General features: G+C 39.5%; 2 protein-coding genes across 5 annotated transcripts in view; one reads left to right on the forward strand and one right to left on the reverse strand.

The window, feature by feature from the left end:
• The window catches only part of NOC3L (NOC3 like DNA replication regulator), a 15,179-nt gene extending 11,582 nt beyond the window's left edge, over positions 1-3,597 (forward strand). The window contains exons 20-21 of the mRNA XM_008643910.2: positions 1,026-1,110; positions 2,822-3,597. Coding sequence (XP_008642132.1) covers positions 1,026-1,110; positions 2,822-2,950 — 214 coding nt within the window. The 3' untranslated portion in view covers positions 2,951-3,597. The remainder of the gene's footprint in view (positions 1-1,025; positions 1,111-2,821) is intronic.
• Positions 3,598-4,275: 678 nt separating this feature from the next.
• PLCE1 (phospholipase C epsilon 1) overlaps positions 4,276-20,243 on the reverse strand; it is a 149,861-nt gene continuing 133,893 nt past the window's right edge. For all 4 annotated transcript variants that reach the window (XM_017726044.1, XM_008643911.2, XM_017726046.1 and 1 more), the window contains 11 exons: positions 19,437-19,568; positions 18,019-18,309; positions 17,137-17,300; positions 15,964-16,225; positions 14,941-15,059; positions 13,691-13,819; positions 12,734-12,943; positions 10,790-10,951; positions 10,413-10,631; positions 9,462-9,673; positions 4,276-8,253 (listed from right to left, as the gene is read on the reverse strand). In XM_017726044.1, coding sequence (XP_017581533.1) covers positions 9,494-9,673; positions 10,413-10,631; positions 10,790-10,951; positions 12,734-12,943; positions 13,691-13,819; positions 14,941-15,059; positions 15,964-16,225; positions 17,137-17,300; positions 18,019-18,309; positions 19,437-19,568 — 1,868 coding nt within the window. In that variant the 3' untranslated portion in view covers positions 4,276-8,253; positions 9,462-9,493. The remainder of the gene's footprint in view (positions 8,254-9,461; positions 9,674-10,412; positions 10,632-10,789; positions 10,952-12,733; positions 12,944-13,690; positions 13,820-14,940; positions 15,060-15,963; positions 16,226-17,136; positions 17,301-18,018; positions 18,310-19,436; positions 19,569-20,243) is intronic.

Here is a 20,243-nt window from a genome sequence, read left to right on the forward strand (position 1 = left end):
TCTGTGCCTCATAGGACTTGGCAGACCTCAATCATAACATACCTCCATCTACTGTCTCTCCTGGATGGAGGGATCCAGCTCAGACAGGAACTGTTCCATATTTTCCATCAACTTTATTGCATGTTCCTGTACTTACACCAATTTAAGCATTTCAAGATTAAATTGGAGACTTGCTTGCAGTATTTGAGATGTGGGTGATCTGTGGATTTATACACTGATGTAACTAATTTCTATTGTGTTTGCTGTTTCTTTTCAACTCCAAACAGCACTAAAGTCACAATCCCATAAAAGTATCTGTCCTAACAAGAAGATTTTTTTGTTTAAGTGATAGTGGTCAGCTCAGAGCATACTGTTTTTATGTGGAATTGCTTTTTCCAACACTAAATTTCATTTGCCATTTTTCTGATCATCTCATAGAGTCTGTCTGCAGTTCTCCACCCAGTAGCTCATTCTTACTACTACAAATAACTTGGTCTTCTCCAGCTCTTTTTTGAGCATGTTGGAAAGCACAGGTCCTGGAAAAGACCTTGTGGAAATCCAGTTTCTTCCTGCCGTTGCAAAAACTGACCATAGACTCCTGTCCTCTGTTTCTTGTCTTTTAACCAGTTCTTTTCTGTGATGGTCTTCCCTGTTCTCCCATGGATGCTTTTTCATAAAACCCTTTGGTAAGGAACTGTTGGAAATTCTGGCAGATTGTGTCAGCTACATAATCTTTACCTGCCTTTTTCCTCCTCCCCTTTTTCAAATATGCACAGAGCAGAGCTCTGGGAAGACAACAGAACAGTTTTCTTGTCTCCCCCAGCTGAGTATTTAGACACATTTTACTTACTTTGACTCACATTGTTTCCCAGCCCTTGGCTTCTGATCTTTTCCAGGTGATACTCATTACTCTGAGGAGTTCTCCTAAAGTGTGGTGGAGGGGGGAGAGTGGGGGGAGTGTGAGAAGTTGCTCTTGGAGTGGTGATAGATCAGCTGAAGTTGTATTTATCTAATGCCATTTTTCTTTCACTGTTTATTTACTGTAGGTCTGCTACAGAACTTTTTGAGACATACTGTATGAAGGGAATGACCTTTAATCCTCCTGTTGCATCAGTAACACCTAGAAGAAAGGTACTGTCTCATCTCTCTGTATCCTTTTCTAACTATGTGACACACCAATGTAACCTGTATCTTCTAGCTCACTATGCAGTGCCCAGACGTTGGCACACTGAGTTTGGCTTCTGGTTTCTGTACTTTTTGCATCAAGTATATTTTTTTAACTGGCATAAGATAGGACTGAGTATAAGGAAGGAAAAAATAGCTGTATAAATAGTCCTACCTCCCACAGCATCAGTTAACATAGCAAGACTAATACGGTAGCTGTTATTTTGCACTGGGCAGTGGTTCAGTGCAGATTTCTTGGCTCTTTTCTGTAATGATGAACTAATGTTTGTTCAAAAAGCAATAATAAAAAGCCATCTCTTTCCCCAGGGTGGGTAGTTGCCAAGACAGCTGGATTTCCAGAGCATTTGATTCAGTGTGTCGAGGGATACTGATCCCTGTTAGTGTCACTAAGTGGAAATTTGAGGGGAACGAAGAGTTAATGTAAAAAGAGGAGAAATGGGGAAAGTGTGTTTATATCCTCAGCACTGGATGTGTTCCAGATGCCAGCCTCCATTAAATGCCCAGTGAGTGGTGTGTCCTTTAAAAAGTGATAATTTTCCTTCTTTCTAATGTAAACAATATAACCTATTAACATTGTCAGTGCTCCACTTTGTAACTCAGTAATGTCAGTTGAAGCCTTGAAAGCACAATTTTTCTTTCCATTTTAGAGAAGCAGCTTCTGAAAATGTGTTTGTACTTAACCTATTCAGTTGTTTTATAATGACTTCTTGATGTGTGTGTCCTGCTAGGGAGTTACACGAGCGGCTCTGACAGAGCAAGGCTGAGAACAGCAGATGGGAGAGAAATTTGGGTTGAATAAGAAAATGCACAAGCTCTTTTAGGTAGCAGGAACAATGGAACAGGAAGATAACAAAGTGTCCATAGATGGCTATAATGGACCTAACTGGGAAAATTACCTTGGGGTCTTGCCTGTTCTATGGTTGTTTGGCTCATTTAACAAATTTTGGCAGTATCTAAGCTTTCCACACTCTGTCCTGCGTGTCCTCTGTGTGCCAGGCTGCCAGTCAGCATCTCCCTGCTCTTGACAGAAGCTCTGACTTAGAGCCCTGTGCACCACTAAAGAGAGGCTCTCATTTCTCTATGAGTGCACAAAGTACTTGACTCTGGGAATTTTAAGACTTTCACAGGGAAGTTTAAATCATGTGCATGACAATCATTCCTCATCTGAGCACCAGGAAAATGCACGGCTCCAGGTGTGGCTGGAGGCAGAAGGGCCAGGGGATTCCTCTCTGACTCACAACCTGTGCTGTGAGCATTGTTGCTTTCACTGGCCTTTTGGTCAGAGACGCTTGATTGATAAAGGTGTGCTCTCACCAAACTGTGCTTGATTTGTATTTATAAGGTGTGTTGAACAGGAGGCAGTGTGTGAACCCCCCAGAGCTGGAAGCCATGGCTGTGTGTAGTAGGTAATCTTTTAAGGCCCAGCTTACCAGAAAGCAGAAAACCCTCACCAAACCCATGAGCTTAGGAAGGACTGCTTGACAGTGCTTGCGTGCAGCCAAGGGAAATTTACTGCAGGCCAGGGAGGAGTGAGCTGCCAGTTCCAGTCTGGTCCAGATGACCGGGACCACGGGAGAGAAACAAGACTGCTAATCTAAGGTAGGCATGGAAAACATGGCCTTGCTTAGTAATACAACTAATATTTTGTATTTTTCAGGATACCTTCTCACAAATGAATTCATTTGTAGATGAAGAACTAAACAAACAGCTTCAACATGTCAGTCAGACTGTTGCTCACAAACCCTTGGATTTTGCTAAGCACTTGAAGGAATCATCCTTGGCATAAATGTACCTATCAATCAAGTTCACTTGGCTTCTTAATTATGGACAAAGATTGGCTGAAAGAAATCACCACTCATCATAAAAGGAATAAAAGTAGGCTTTTGTGTGAATACAGAAACACACAAAAATGTACCAGCAGTTTTTCACACAGCTACAAGCCTGTGCCCCTAACCACCAGGCCCATGTTCAGGGGGCTGGGGCATCACAATGAACTGTCGTGTCAGTATTTTAAAAACAAACCCACATAATTTAAGAATTGTTTCAACCATGCATAATTGTATTTTTGTTTATGTATTTTTCTAATTTTTATAACAGAATACAGATATATGTGTTTCTGGGAACTCACTGGGTTGTGTTGATAACTTAATAAATATTTTGAAAATGTTAACATAATACTGACTTTTTGATGTCTAAGTTACCTAGACATTTGGAAAATGTATTGCGTTTTTCCTGTTTTTCTTCTGATGACTTCTAACCATTTGTCTCATCTTGAAATGATTTTGCATTTGGTGGTTTTTTTTCCCTCTGATGAATCTTGGTATTAGCAAATTAAGAATATTGAATTTCAGTTCTATACTGTCATTGTGATTGAATGTTCTACTGCAGTGACTTGAATAAAGCATTGCTGTCAAGAATACTGGACAAATACAAGGTAAGAATGTTTTGAGGTTTTTTTATGTAGGTAATTCTCTCCACATTCCCCAAATATTATTTATTGTCTGATTGTTTTCGAATCCATTTTCAGCTGCATGTTGGCTTTGCGAAGAGCAGGTGAAATATATGAAATAATTTAAAGGTGAGTACTGTCTCTATGTGAATTCCACTGTACAGTGGAATGTAGCTGGCTGACAGCTAATCCATGTCTGTAGTGCCTAATCTGTGATAATGGTACCTGTGTAAGTTTTGCAAAGCTTTCCTGTAAGTCAAAAAATATCTTTTTTTCTCTAGGGTATTTAGTCCTTTATCCTGATTTATGGTTCTTTGATAGTTTTGCAATTTATTTCTCTTTTAATATGTTTTTAATATTAATCACACTGGTTCACCAACTTCCAAATAATTAAACATAAATTTACAAACATTTTTAGAACAGACAACTGTGTATTAAGGGATTAGAAAATACCTATTTCACTATGTAGACTGCAAAACTGCATACATAATCCTGGTGGTTATACATGTGTTTCTGTCTGCTTGGGCTGTCATTCCCATAGTTTTTGAGTAGTTCTTTAGTTGTTACGTGTTTGCAAATACAGATGTGATTTAAATTCTGCAAAATTCCAAGGGGGCCATTTGTCAACACCACTGTCAGTTCAGGAAGGCAAAAGCAAAGAGTCAACATCTTAAACCATTTATTTTTTTACAACATATACAAATACAAGTTTATTCTTCAAGTCAGCAAAGAGAAAACAGTCCAGGTGGAAAAGTCACTTTTAAAATCGTTCATTTTACATAGTTTCCAAACATATAAAGACTGGCACGTAGTGATGTTGCATTGTCAGAATATTTTGACATGCTTGAAGAGACAGAGGAAGACAACTGTACAAATTCTGAAAGAGCCTATACATCTACTGGAGCAAAATCTATTTACTGCTGTCTATTTTTGTGTTTAATTTGCTAACTCTGCCAAATGTCTATCACTATTTTAAGTTACAAAATATTTATCACAGATAGGAAAAATTGCCACCATTGGTACATTTAGTGGGCTACCCTAAAAGTAAACTGAGTTTTATAGTGGAATAGTAACAGACAGTGATTAAAAACCAGATGTTAATTGAAGCATTTGAAGAGCAGAACAGACAGTTGAGTTTCAGAAGCTGCAGATTTAGCCTGTAAAGCTACCAGCAAGGTCTTCTCCTTTTGAAAATAAACTATGAATGTAAGAGAAAGTGTTCTTGAAATATTTGGATATTGCTGTGTTTAGATGTTTAATTCTTGAAAGCCTGTGAATCCTAGAAGCAGACACCTTTCTAAAAGTGGCTATTCAGACACCTCACCTAGTAATATTTGTAGCGAGAAAAAAGTCACTAGGCTTAAAAAAATTAAAACTGAGATAGTATTTTGTAGTGTTCTGACTGCTCTAATCTGGGGTCAGTAAGATAGAAACAGGAAGCCCTTTGGGCGGTAGAGGAAGCAGCTCCTGGAGTGCTCCAGTTCCTACATGTGGAGCAGCTCTGCACGCACACAGGAACTGCGACTGCCCAGCTTCTGGCCCATAGAGGCACACCACTGCAAGCAGCACGTGCTGCACAGGGAAAGGGTAGGAAATTGGTAGAAAAGTAGCAGTTTTTAAATAGTACAGAATAAAATACTTCTGTGGTTTTGCCAATAGGCAATGGAGCATGAGAAGCAAGAGATTTCCACCTGTAAAGTGTGCAGTGCAAGGCCTGCTACTGCTCGGAGACTGCCTGTTTCTGGAAGATGTTGATTATTCACATTCCTTTCTTTCAAACTTTATCCTGGAAGCTGCTTCCTGTAAATAGTTTGTAATGTAAAAATGAATGTATTTTCCTAATTGATGTCCATACTCAGCCAAAAGCATGGAAAAGGACAAAGATTTTTTGTCAGTTTTGTCATAGGAATGTGTGGAGAGATTCCTGCAGCAATAAAATCCGTGGCTAAACAGAATAAACTTTCCTATTAGCATAATAACTTAGCACATGAAAGCCCTTTAACTGGGCTTTCACAAAAGTTAACAACCCCCCCTTGCTGTTTAATGCTTCAAGTGGTGGTGTATTTCCACTACTTGGAACCAGCAAAAGGAAGGGCACTGCAATTCTTTTCCAAATTCACCCCAAAGTGTATCATGTTTCACCAAGACAAGTTTACCTGGGTATTTACCAATACTTAAGTTAAAAATCCCGGCACAGGTTAATTAGCCTTACACAGTTCCAGCTGTCTATATATCTACAGTTAGGGTTTTTTAAATAAAAAGCCAAATATTTTGCTGTTTTCTTTCACTGTGATAAACAGCAGTAAAAGGAGGTTTTGATTGTGCTTGATGAAGATACTTGTAGTAATAAGCTATTCCCACAGCTAGAAAAATTGTGTTAGCAGAAATAGTACAAAACTGCTGACTTTAAATGGCCACCAGACTTCAGGCTGGTGTTAGGCCTGTGGTACACAATGTGACATGACTACTGATGTCCCCTTTGACTTCCCATGATTGGTTTTTTTGCTTTTATATCTGGGTGACAGAAAAGCACTAGTGGATGACAACATGGACATAAGACCAACATTGAATCCAATTAATTAGCAAGGGTATCCTCCAGCCTACTGTGACACTACAGGTGATGTTTAGAATTTTCAGAGCTGCTAGAGATTAACCCCCCCCCCCCCCCCAAAACCCAAAAAACCACACCACCACCACCCAAAAAAAAAAAGCTAAACAGATAAGGGCAAACTACAGGAAATTAAGAGTTGTTTCTAAAATGCCATAAAAACACCAAAAGGGAAAAATTGTCAGTGATACCAAACTGCTATTGTGTTAAAATAACAGAGAGAATGAAGCTAACATTAAAAAAAATGATTGCATTAGTTGAATTGTGCAGCAGGTTGATGTAAGTATTTCCCAGTAATTCCAAAGCATTCCAAAGCAAACTATGCCTATAAAACTATGGGTAAGTTGTCACTTTTAACACTTTACTTGGGATCAGTCTTTCCTTGGGCAGGGCAGGGAGGGAGCACACATCTCTCACAGCAGCTGCTACTGTTGGAAATGCTGAGCTGGTTGGGGACTTAGCTGGGTCATGTTGCTGATTTGCAAAATGCTGTTTTGGTACATAAGTTCAAAACTTTACTTTTGTGAAAGATGAGCAGTGGGAAGTGCATGGACTCAGTGAGGAACTGCCACTCAGAAATCAGACTTTTTTGTATGTCTGTGGTTATTTTTTCTGAAAGCTGGAAGTGACCTCAAGAGGGCACTTTTTTGCTTTGGTAATGGCTACTTTATAGGCATTTTCTGTAGTGTATAGAGAAAGACTTCATCGCTTCTGGTGACAGAACGCAGATTCTATCTGTTTATATGCCAGTTAATAACTTTGCTTTCTTTTAGTTCATTTTCTTATTCATGGGGGGCCATTAGCTGTCATGAGACTACTGCCTGTAACTTTGTTCCTCTGTTTAGGGTTTGCTGTACTGAAACAGAACATGTACGGAGCAATTTGTTCCCCACAGACACATTTCTTGTGGGAGATCAAAGGGATGGCTGATTGCAGCAGCTGTTCAATTTGTGCCCCTGTAATGGATTGTTTTAAATAACTAAACACATCAGTAACTCCCATGGAGGGAAAAAAAAAGAGATTACCACAACTAACTTAGATAACAAAAGATGAATTCAGCACACATAAAACTTCACAACAGTGTTTCTATGTAAACAGAAATTGTCAAGAGTTATAGTGTAAAGTTCTTTATACTCTCTGGGTTTAACAGACAAGTAAAAAGACAGTTCCTGGCTATATGCAAAAATGTGGTTTGAATTCAAAATATTGAAACATTAATCACACTTACCAATGCATTATTTTGGATTTGGTCAGTACTGGATATTAAACACCTTGTGCTGAAAAGAAACAACCAGAAACGTTCAAACATTTTTTTCCTCTAAATCCAGAGAAAGATAAAAAGTTTGCATTTTCTAAAAAGTAGTATATGATAAATATACTATACAATGGCATGTACTTTGGAACATGATAATAAATATTCTTTCTTTAAACACAAGCCTGGAAAACTAAAATTTATAAGAAGGAAATGTTGTTCCTTGTCCAAGTCTCACTACCAGTAAGGTGTATTCAGCTATTGTACATTATTTTGTTAATGTAGATAAACCATAAATAATTTCGAGTGTTTTGTGTATATTCACCAAAGTTAAAACAGACATATGAAGGAAGTTACAGTATATTTAAATCTCTTTACAATCACTTAACACAGTGTTTAACAATGATCTTCAGGTAAAAGTGCGTTATTTTAATATAATACACATAAAAGAACACTCTGGTTCTCTGCCTTCGGATTCTTTAGAGGCAATGAGCTAAAATTATCTTTTGTTTAAAAAGGGGAGGGTGATGACACGTGTTTGTTTACAACATACAGTCCAAGAAAACTTCTCCATCCGCCTATGGACAGTCTGCAGATGCAAAGATACAGGAAGAGAAGAATCTTCCAAGAGCTGACAGGCATCTTTCCAATCCACAGTATCCCATTTAGGATTCCCAGATTCTGGATGTTAATCCAGCAGCATTGCCTGGATTAAGCATCTGTAGCACAGGGCACACAATTGCTGACCAGTTCAGTCCACAGCAGGATTCTTCAAAGGCACTGCAGAAGGATTCAGTGATGTAAATTCCAGGTTTGAGTTTCACAATTAAAAAAGAAAAAAAAACAAAGCAAAACAAAAACAAACCAAAAAAACAAACAAAAAAACCCAAAATACCCCCAAAAACCCCAAACAAAAAAAAACCCCAAAAACCAGCCAACCAACCTACCAACTTACAAAAAAACCCCAAACCAAACCAAAACCCCAACAAAACAAAAAACCAACCAAATGCAGAAGAAGGAAAGTGACTGTGATCTTCCTGTAATTTACTTTGCTTTCCTTGAATTCAGATTGTTTTAACGCATTAGGGGGTTTATAGCAGCCTAGAAATAAGGTATCAAATTCATCCCTTCCTATTTGAAATACCTTGCAAATGAAAACGGTGCTTGAATTCTGGTAATTTAATGGCTTAGCAGCAGCATTACAGTGCATGTCAAATAATGCTTTAATAATTAGATGTATACAGAAAAAAAAATATAATCTTAAATTGGCTGTATGTGAGGTGGGATTATCAACACTGAAAAAGATTTCTTCATTTATAATGAGCTGCAACTTCCCAGCTGCTGTCGCAGTGCCGTAGTAGCACTGTGCAAGTGTCTGGTTAGTGTACATGGCTGGGCAAGTGGCACTTACTGTCTCCATATAAATGGGACAGTCTTTGTTGTGTATTTCAGTTGTTTGAAGTCAAGCAAGATGGAAAAAATTGAAGAGATACAGAAAGGATAAGTGTAAATGTTTAAACAGTTCTGGCAAGATGTCCACAGACAGAAATTAACACTATAAACTTGTTCTAGCTAAAAAAGAGATAACCAGTCCTGATGATTTTATTATCTGGATGTAACAAAAAATAGTAAAAGCTCTACTGCTCACTTCCATTTGCCATGGCTCAGAGCAAAAGAGTAACAGAACTTCACTAATTAAGCACAATTGTAGATAAAAATGCATACTGCAAAATCAACCAGGATGCAACATTTTGGATTAAATGGACAGAGAAAGTGGATGAAACTCCACCATTCTGATTCACTGGAGCAAATTCCATAATAAAGGATTGGAGACCTTCCTGATGTCATTGTGCCTGTGCACACCAGTCTATGAGGCTTTTATGGATCATTCTGCCAGTGCTTGTGTCTCACTTGGTTTAATCACCTACAGCTTGGAGACAGGAATGCTCTGTGAATGCCTGCTCAGTGCTCGAGCTGGTGTCTCGTACCTGGGCAGGCCTTGCTGAGGCAGCAGCCAGCACTACTCCATGATGTCACTGAAGGCCAGGGCGCACGCGGCTCTCTCGTCCCTGCCCTGGGGACTGTCCGACAGCACCTGCAGCGAGGGCGACACGAAGCCCCGGTACTGCTTACTCGACTTGGTCAACTTCTTCAGTTCACTGGTGAAGGAGATGCCTTTTCTCTTGTCATCTCGTGCTGCCTGGAAGAATTAAGATCATAGAGGTGGTTTAACAGCTACTTGTTCACTGTGAAATACCAAAAGAATATGAAAACACCTAACATATTGCTAAGCAGGCCTCCCTTTAGGAATTTAGTATGGCTGTGCTTTCATCCAGGCACATCCTTCTGATTGTTCTGAATAAATTAATTTAAAATTACGCATTGTTAAAATATGTTTAGCAAATTTGGTAATCTGTGTTTATAATACAGTTACTTTAAAGCAACAGCGGCTGTGCATTGGTGGTGTCTGCTGGAAAGAAGAACACAGCTCCTTCTCCCAGTAGACACATACTTCATTCCTGCCATTTTTTAAAGCCTGATACAAAGCAACAGAACAACTTTTTCACTGGGCAGGAATAAAGGGGACCTTATTCCAGTAGCTTATAAGTTCTGCCCATTTGAATGGTCCTTTATTATGATGGGGAACATGCTCAGCCAGAAGGTTTTGAGAAACAGAAAGCTGGTAGCAGACAAAGGCTGTCCTGGATTTGCAGGCTGTGAGGGAGTTGTGTTGCTGAGTGTAACTGATACAGTTTTGCAAAGGAAAAAGTAAGAGGGGGTCAGAGAAAAGAGGAATCTGCTTTTTGCTGTAGTCTGTCAGTCTGTCCTGCCCACCTGCCCTCATGCCAGTCATGTCTCCCTCCCACCGAAAGCAGGTTCCCATTAAGCTGAATCACACACCACCTATAACACCTACAGCAAAGTATTGCATCTTTTACCTGAACCTGTTCTTTGAGCTTAAGGATAAATTTTCCTGCTCCCTTCCACTTGCTTTGGGCCTGAAACACACACTCTTGATCAGAGAGAATCCTCTGAGATGGTTTAGATGTTGAAGACTTTTTATTTGCTGGTTCTTTTGTCACCTCTTCCAAGAGCACATAATCACTTGGGTTTGGATTACTCAAAATGCTGTAGGAGTATTTGGCTTTGCAGAGAGTCTGTTTAAAAGCAGAAAAAAAAACCACCAAAAAAGAAGGCACTCCATCAGATTCAGGTTGGTAAACTGATTCCTCAGCTAGTGCTGAGAACAAACCCCACCTTGGCTTGTTTGAAACCAACTTCCACCCCACATGTTAAGGTGGGCACGTGCCCTTACCTGCTGTATGACATCCTGAGCCGTGCTGAGGCGTGGAGCTTTGATCACGGTGCGTGGTTGCTCTGGGGAGACATCATGTACCTGAACAAAGAAACTGTCATCCTCAGAGCTGATGGCTGCTTCTTCCTTTGCTTCTTGAAAGATGTTTCTCTCATTTAAATTCTACAGAGAAAATGAGAGACAAATTCATTTACTTCAGAGAGGTAACTAATAGCTGGTGGTCACAAAAGGTTTTTACCACGTGGAAATTGGAGACTGTGCAGTTGCCTCAGCTCCATTTCATTAAATACATTATTAGAGAGTTTTAACAAGCCACTATTGCTAATAAAAAATAATAATAATGCTAGTAAATACCTGTATTTTCTAAAATCAGTATCTGAAATACCTTTCATAGTAGGTGAGGAATGGAGATGTTTGCATAGCACCGTATTTCACAAAAATGGTCCCTTAAATCCTTTCCTTATGTGTACAAAATGATATTTTGTCATGTAATGGTGCTAGTACAATGTGAGATGGTGGAAAGGGTTATTTTCTTTCCTGTCCCTGCACTAAAGCCAAAAGAATTTAGAGAGCCAGAATCTGAGTGAACATTTTCCTGTGATGTGGAACAAGAGGAAGGCTGCTTGTTTCTCTCTCCCTCTTCAATGACTACTGCAGACTTTAGACAGAATTCCTCCCTGAGCCTTCTCTCAGGGAGTGCATTCCTGTCCAACGCCTTGGAACATGGCTGGGATTCATAAGGGGTAAATATGTGCTGTGTATTGCACCCTGCCACTGGACCTGCTCCTTGTTTTCCAGTCAGATTTGCAGCTTCATTGCCAGCTCCAGGATCTGAGGTGCTGCTGTCTGCAGAAAGGCTCAAAATTATGGATAATGCTTTGAGGTACATCACAGGACAGAACTACAGCATAATTGTCACGTGTGCTAAGACAGATTTTAACCCGTTTTCTGAAGGAATGGGGCTTGGCAGGACTGTGTGGCAGCGTACACTGACAGAGGCAGTGCTGCAGTCAGTGGAATTCAGCAGGCTACTGTTTCCATAAACAAATTTCTACCTTGTCATTTTTGCTCCAATTATTAGATGTAAAGGAAACCCAAATGTGGACTTGCGTAATATAAAAGCAATTTGTCAAAATTTGAAGCTGTATCAAAAGTTCTGTCAAAATAAGCAAAAATACATTTTTTTCAGTTTAAAGTATACTAGAGGACCTCTGTAATTTATGTATGTAAAATCTGTGTACTAAGCAAGCATTTTTATTTGCTGAACTGACCAAAGAAAGTGCCTCTGAAAATGGGATCATTAAGTGTCTTTCTCCTGCTTTTTTTGTCTCTGTCTCACAAGCCTGGGCACTAGCATATTTTAAGCTGTAGATGCTTTGTTCATAGTCTAAACTGAAGTCATGTTCCACCTTTAAATTAAAAGAAATCACCTATTTCATTATTTTAGGCTATCATTGGTAATTTAATAATCCTTTGAGGCTTTTAGACTTATCCTTTAATATTAAAATTATTTCTAATCTTTCTAGACAGATAAGAAGTTGCTGCCATCTAAATTGATGGTGGTTGTCTGGAGTTCTGTTATCTATGATCCTTTGGTATTAACTATTATCTTTATATTAATTTCCAATGATGGCATAATCTAGATTTGCATTAAATTAGAACTGTCACTCAAAACAGAGGCACTGAGCTGGTGACTGAGCCATAATGAATAAACACCCCACAGCTGCTACTGGAGCTGAGGGAGGTCCAGTTGGTGTCACATAGGTGTATAAAGTCCAGCTGTGGTTGCTCACTCAAGAGTTAAGTTTGTTTTTAAATAATGTACACAGCATTGACATTACTTACCAAGTAGTGAAATAAATACTGCACACGCTTTTGTTTCCTGGTCCTAAGAGCTATTTTTAGCTACCTTTATAAATAATAATTTATCTAAAACAGACTTACTTCCTCTCGGGTTTTAAAGATAATTCTTCCAACATATCCTTCTTCTGGGAACCAACTGTTCAAAAGCTGCACTAACCCTTCTTCAGGACCAATCACTCTCTGGAATGGTGGTTTCCTGCATTCACTCTTTTCTTTAGATATAAAACTCTTCTCTTCCATCAGAAAATAGTCTGCAGCGCATGACTTGGTGCCTTTTATGGTAGCCAAGAGCTAAGACAGACAACACACAACAATTAGAATGCTAAATATAAACACTGCATAATTAGTAGTTATAAATGAGAATGAATAAGGAAGCTTTAAGAATCAGTAACTATTCTGACAGTGCAGGCAGGATTTCTGATGTGCTATTTATTATTCAGATATTTCACTCCGGGGTAATGTCCTGTTCTCTTTAGCCCAGCCAAGCAGTTCAACTATTCCAGACAAGGCAGTACTATTTAAGCTTATTTCGGTCCTTTTTGGCTGGCCAGAAAATTTATTCATAATCCCAGGACAGTACAGTCTTTTCCCACTGCTAGAATAACAATCCCTGCTGAGTTAACTGGTTTTTCTACTCATGAACTTAGCCCTCTAACTTTTACTCTCTCTTCCTACAGTGCTTCAGTTCAAAGAATTGTGCAGGAATGTTTGCCCTTGTTGTAAGGAGAACCCACTGCCCCCATCAACTAGAGAGATTGTTCTTCTCATCTGCATATGCCCAAATATTAAAATACTAAGAGGGAATATGTTCTAAGATTATAAACCCATTCTCTGAAGCCAAGATTGGGAAAATTCCACTGATTATACTCTGTGTTTGCAATGTAATTAATTCCACAGCAATGCATTTCTAACCACCCCTTGCTGTGATGAATGAACTACAAGGACCCTGTGTGTGAGAAGTGCAGGGAGACAGAAGTCCAGAACGATGTTAGTGTGGATTCTTGCAATGAAGAGTCTGCAAGTCAGCGGGAAGCTCACCTGATGGAGCAGCTGTGCAGCCGTGGTCCCTGCACTTACATTGAAAACAGTGAAAGGCTCCGGGCCTGGAATTCCATGAACTGTCACTTTGTAAGTCACAGGAGCTTTCCGTTCTCCCAGGCTAAACAACTGTTCAGACAACATTCAACAGGTTACTGGATGTTTTCACACAGGCATGTTATTTCTAGGTTGCTTAACAGAAACTGTACAAACAAGTTGTAAGGGCCTTGACAAAGAAAAGCTGTTCAGTTAATACATGGCTCTTTCTTACACTATGGATTGAGGCATTTAAAAACCCCCAACAAACCCTCCAAAAACCTCCATCCTACCTTGAAGCTGAAGAGAAAAGGGAATTTTTCCAGTGGGAATATATAAACTGCCACTGGACGAAGGGCCAACCTCCATCACTCATTCCCCACGCTAGCTGAGCTCAGATATTTGGATTCAGCACACAGATTACTGGATGAAAAGGTATTGCCTTGTTTTAACCTCCAAACAACTTGTTCTTCCTTTCTGCCCCAGTAATTCACCAAGATACAAGTTTGGTATGTATTCACAGGAGGTAATATCTGCAACACATCTGCTGCACACATGGGAGCTCAGGAAGTTTTATGACACTTTAGGAGTCAGTAAGATGATAAAATACATGTTTACAGTTGCCAAAACACAAGTAACTCAGGTAATCTAACAGTAAGGGCTTTTAAACAAAAATCACATCCATCTATGCATGCATACATACATATTTTTAGATATACAAATACCTGTATGTATGTATACATATGTGCACATACATACATAAATCTGTATGTATGTACAGAACCACAGAGTTCATCTTTTCTTGTAACAGAAATCAATTTTACTCTCATTATTTCAAAGTTGTTGGTAATTCGCATCTTTCTTTTTTTGGTCTCAAATGCTTTGCTTACAATTCATGGACAAAGGAATGCACGAAGCAGCACTGAACCTCACTGCTCATCCACACTCCCCCAGTCAGGAGTGTATTTCTTGTTCTATACCTAAATACAGCAGAGAAGCCAGACTTTGGAAAGATTTACCTTCCCACCGTTTAAGCCAGGTGGGATAACCTTAATTCCACCAAAGCCAAGAAAACGATAGTCATCAGGGTATGTCTGAAGAATGTGCAGGTTTGAGGGCTAACATCTTTGAACACTCTTAGAGATCTTCACATCATAGTAGTTACTAAACTAAGAATACAGGTAATTCACACACACAAACAAAAGTTAAATTACCATAGATGCAGGCAGATTGTTTCCAGAGGGACTTTCTTCCATTCTCCGACTGTTTATGAACAAGCTGGAAATTTCCAATGTTTCATTGTGTAGGTTATGGAGCTGGACATGTCTGTAGCCTAAAGAGGAAAAATCCTTCTGTATAAATACTTTGCCACATCCTAGGACACAAGTCTCGTAACTGGAAAACTCAAATTTGCTGTATTTATAGCTACACTTTGCGACATGGGTAGGATTTAAAGCGCTGTAATAACACTGTGTTCACACTCTGTACAACAGTGTGACACCAATCCTGCTGCCAAGTGGCTCATAGAGCAACCTATGTTTTGCTGTAACATTCAGTATAGTTATACATTAAAATATCTAAATGAATGATTTCTAAATATCAGAACATGAATGAAGCAAGGTGAAATTCTTACTGGAAAATCCATGTCTATGGCCAGATCTCCACATATACCAACCCAGATAATTGTGTGGTGTTACAGTGGCACAAAGCAAATGTAGAAGAGCTACTGGCAACATGGAAACTCCCACCCCCAGGTGTCACACAATTAGTGATGTTTCCTCATCTCTCTCTCACTTTTTTCCACCCTTCCTTCAACTCCTCTCCAGCCATGGCTGCGAGAAGTGCAATTCCCCTCTGCCCAGTGATCAGCTGTTACAGCAGTTTCTTGGGCAAAGAGCAAGGCAGGAGTGGAACCACTCCAAGCCTCCTAAGGGAGCAGCCAGTCTCCTGGTGAACATAATCTCAGGAGCACCCCCAGAATTGGAGCAGGTGTGTACAACACGCCCCTGCCTCCACAAAAGCACAGGATCAGACTTTTTACAAGTCACTGGGGCCAGCTCCCAGGAAGCCTTAGATCAGCCCTGTACTGCCAGGCCATGGTATGCTGTCTGGCGTTTGTTCCCTGTCTCCTCTAGAAAAATGCAATCAGCTGATTAAAAATTTCCCTCTGGAAGGACCCAGCCCAGGAATCTGCTGGACCATTTTGGTACAGGGTGCCACCAGGAACTACACTGTACCTCTCTTCAGCGCTTTTAGGGGAATGATTCTCTGAGCTGTAACAGCTGAGCTGTTGTTTTCAACAACCGCAAACCGCAGAAAGACCAAATCTTCAAAGTGAACCCGGAAAAGGAACTGCTCGTTCCACATGGGGTTCAGAGTGTTGCGGTGGATGGGCTTCGTGCGGAAGTGGCAGCTGTCCAGGGGCATCCCCAGCACGTCGATCTCGATACAGGGGCTGCCCGTGCTATTGCTGGGGCAAACGTTCTGGCCAGACACAATCTGAAGCCGAGGAGGACAGAGAACAATTAGTGCAGTAATCCCTATGCTGTCATGATCCTGAGCTAAATACTGCTCAGCACACCCCTAAGCACAGTTCGTTAACATGCTGATTTAATTACAACACTCACTTTTGTGATTGCCAGGGCAGTAACTTCAGAAGCAGAGCTTCCTCAACCCTCCACCCCCAACACTACTTCTATGGTATCTTTCCCCTGAAAAAATACACTACACATAGTGAGTGTAACTGTTCAAGGCATCTGAACATTAATCCAGAAAGAATGTACCAGTAATGTAGTCAAAAAGGATCACATTTTCTTCTCCATTACTCTGGGGTGATGGCACTGAGTTCTGGCTTGCTTTGGCATACACAACACAAGAATTAAGTGTGCAATTACCACAGCTGGGAGAATTCTGATTCTTACGAATCTCACTTTTCTGGCACATTTCCTGGAAAGGACTAGCTTCTGAGAATACTTTGTTTTTGGCCACAAATCCATGAATTATATATATTATATAACTTACAAAAAATATTTTTTCAAGATTCAGTACAGCTTTCCATAATGGCTTTTTGTGCAGCTTTTCAAGTGTTCACAAATGTGTAAAACATCAAGGCACGTGTAATTTTACACAATTGTGTAGTCCCAAGGAAAATGCTTTCAGAACTAGGTTTCAACAAATACTGTGAAGGAAACATGAAAGTAACTACGGATACAAATCAGCCAACACAATAAAATAAAGACAAATCTTTGTTCCTTCCCTCTCCAATTTCTGTTAGTTAGGCTGACCTTTGGAAGCAACATTTAAAGATTCAATCTTTTCATTTAGAAGGATGACTGTAATGCTGGTTAAAGACTGTAGTAGCAAATTGTCTCTCTGTTTGCCTGTATGAAATTCCCTTTTCATGTACTTACTGTTAAAGAATATATAGCTGGCTCCTTATTATCAAGGTCTCTTTCCAATGGACAAAACTGCTGGTACATTGAACAGTTTTTATCCCACAGAACTGGAGGTTTCAAAACATATCCACAGCCACCGTTAGCCTCAAACATTGCTGCATTGAGTTGCAGAGGAAGGTCTGTGAAAGTAAGGCAGCCAAAATTGACAGAGAGCAATGATACAATGGAAAAACTGTAACAGTGAAAACAACGTCCTGTTTGAAGTACCTTTCTAAAAATTATTTTAGTTGTGTGCTATTCCTGGTTTTCAGAATTAGCTGTGATTTATGTATCCAATCTATCCAAGTAATTACACAAAACTCTAAGAACAGTTCATTCTTTCCCTTTCCATTGTCTTTAATGAACTGCAGAATGAAAGAGCACTGTAGATGACCTAATGGATCCCCCACTGAAAACGTGAAGGAACACAAGATAGGATAGCCAATAGTCCAAAAATGTTTTGGTCAACATTAAACCAGCATCCAGGCACTTCCAAGTTAAAAATAGTTCAGTACCTTTTTATTCTTGAAATTATCAGAAAGGGATAATAGTTACTCAAATTGGGGGAAAAAAAACAACCTTCAGCAACAGAATAAAAATAAAAATGGAAGGTGTTGCTGTCCAGGCACTTCTGGTTTATCAGGGGACCTGGTGCATTGGCATAAAGCTCCTGGACTCTGGGGTCAAGGCTCTCAAGGACCAGATTGTTGTGGTCTGAACCTGCTTGTGCTGGGTTGCACAGATACAGGTAGATCCCCTCAGGAGAGCAAGGAAAAGTAAACAGGGAAAATACAAATTCATTACTTAAGGCCTCCTAGCACATTTAGAACATTAAAACCTGAGTTTGTGTAGCCTTACCATCTGTTTGGTAGTTAAGAGCCACGAGCTGTACCCCGTGGAGCCAGAAGATCAGTGGGTGGGGATTGGAGGAGTCGATGCGTGTGGCAGCGGGGTAGGTCCTCAGGAGCTGGCAGGTGGTGTGCTGGATCAGCTTCTGGGAATAGCGCCTGCAGAGCCGCTTGGCAGCGTTCTCGTTCAGGGACGAGATGTGATAGCACTTGGGCGTCCTGATAATGGCACTGAGGGAAGCTGGAGAGTTGTAAGGAGAGCAAGGATCTTCCCAGGTCTGCCGCATCGCATCAAAGGGACCTGGAAAATAAACAGTGCCCTCAAGGTACAGCTGCAGGTCCAGAGACTCCAAAAATTCAATGTTTTCTAGTGGGTGTGTGTGTGTGTGCTTTGGTTCCAGTAGAAAAAGGTGATCCTGGAAAATGACACTACTCAGGGCAAGTGTCACAGTCCTTACACAGTAAGAACAATCCATAGGAGGAAACACAACGTTCAAATATTGAAGTAATACCATGATTAGATGTGCTAACAACCACTTTCATAAATAAATACCTAATTAGCATTTGCCTGAATAAAATAAGAGAATAAAATTCCCTTCTTCTCATTTATATATTTTACATGAGGAAGAGAGGCAAGACTGAAAGCCATCTGCTAATTGTCCAAACAAGCAATCTACAGAGACCGCAAAAGTTAGGGGACAGAGGCAGCAAAATATTTATATGCCTTACAATTAGGCACCAGACTTCTTCACTTTTAGGACACTGGCCACAAGAAGGAAATCTTTTCTGTCTGATGCAGTTGTGCCCTTGGGCTGTAAGAAATGCAACCCTCCTTGAGTCAGAAAATGAGTTCAAAATATCTGTTTATGGCAACCACTTCAAAGGCAGGGGATCTGGGTCTTATTTCTGCTCCAGAACCTTTTCTGTACTTTCTTTGTATTTCTTTACATCTGTTCATAGGCAGAAGCACAGTTTCCAGGTTCACAAACTGAATTACCTGCAGAGTCTAATTTGCACAATTACACATTTGGACTTGGCTGAATTTTAGGCCGCTAAGTTCTACTTCAGACAATAAAAATTCTTTTCTGGACCAGCCCAACAGTCCTGGCTTCCATTTGTACTTTGAAAACACTCACTTAGATCTTTTAAAATACGAACTTCAAGATACATCACTTAAAATGTACATTAGTTTTGAACTGTTTATGAATTAGGGTCATCATATTTCTGACCAAGTAATGCTAGTATTCTGCACTCAACACTTCAGTTGTAATAGTGGTACTGTAATAGCTGCCGTGCTAACGAGAAACCATTCCAAAGTTTAACGTCTTACACATTGCAAAGCATTTGATCTTTAACAACTTGGTACGGTACATGTGTTGCATTACAGAGTCATTCCATGTGACTGGTGAAAGAAGATGCTAACTTTACCTTTTCCAGATGCTTTGGCAAGAGCAGCTGACTCCCCAGGGCTCAGCCTGCCAGGATTGTTGCCAAAAATGGACTTCCTGCTTTTTCTTTCTTTTCCTCTGTTAGAGCCAGATGGGTTTAGAGTTGACAAGCCTGTTCCCATAAATGTAAAATAAATGAGCCAAAAACATGACCAAGAGGGCATGACATTTTCCATCGTATTTTACATTATTTTTGAAGGCATGAATACTCTTGTTATATAGTACACAGGACAAGGGTACTATAGTGTATTTTTCCCCATAATTTAATTTTAATATCTTTACATATATACACACTTTTATATATGTATATATTATGTATGGTTTTATATGTAATATATATATGTATGTATTTCTATCATGTATATAGAAACTCATATGAAGCAGTACAATATACAGCTCTCTCTCTGTGGTATAATTTTTTCTCCATTTTACTTTTTGGCTTGAGGAAGGTGGCTTTCTGTCAAATTACTGAATTGTCCAAATTGATACTAAAAAAATACAGTCCCAATGTATTCATCCTAGGAATAATTTAAAAAAATAAAAATCTTTTCTACAGAAGCAATAAATCTGTACAGTAGTGAATATCATGGAATTCATCAAGATTACTATATCTATATAATTAAATAAATGTAAGATTATTATTTTAAAACATAATATAATATCATATAACACAACATAACATAACATAACATAACATGACATGACATGATATAATATAATATAATATAGAATGCCCAAATGCTGTTGGTTAAACAGTTTAACTTCAGAATGTTTTCACAGTCATCTT

The sequence above is a fragment of the Corvus brachyrhynchos genome, unplaced genomic scaffold (assembly GCF_000691975.1).
Source record: "Corvus brachyrhynchos isolate BGI_N302 unplaced genomic scaffold, ASM69197v1 scaffold61, whole genome shotgun sequence".
Lineage (NCBI taxonomy): Eukaryota > Metazoa > Chordata > Aves > Passeriformes > Corvidae > Corvus > Corvus brachyrhynchos.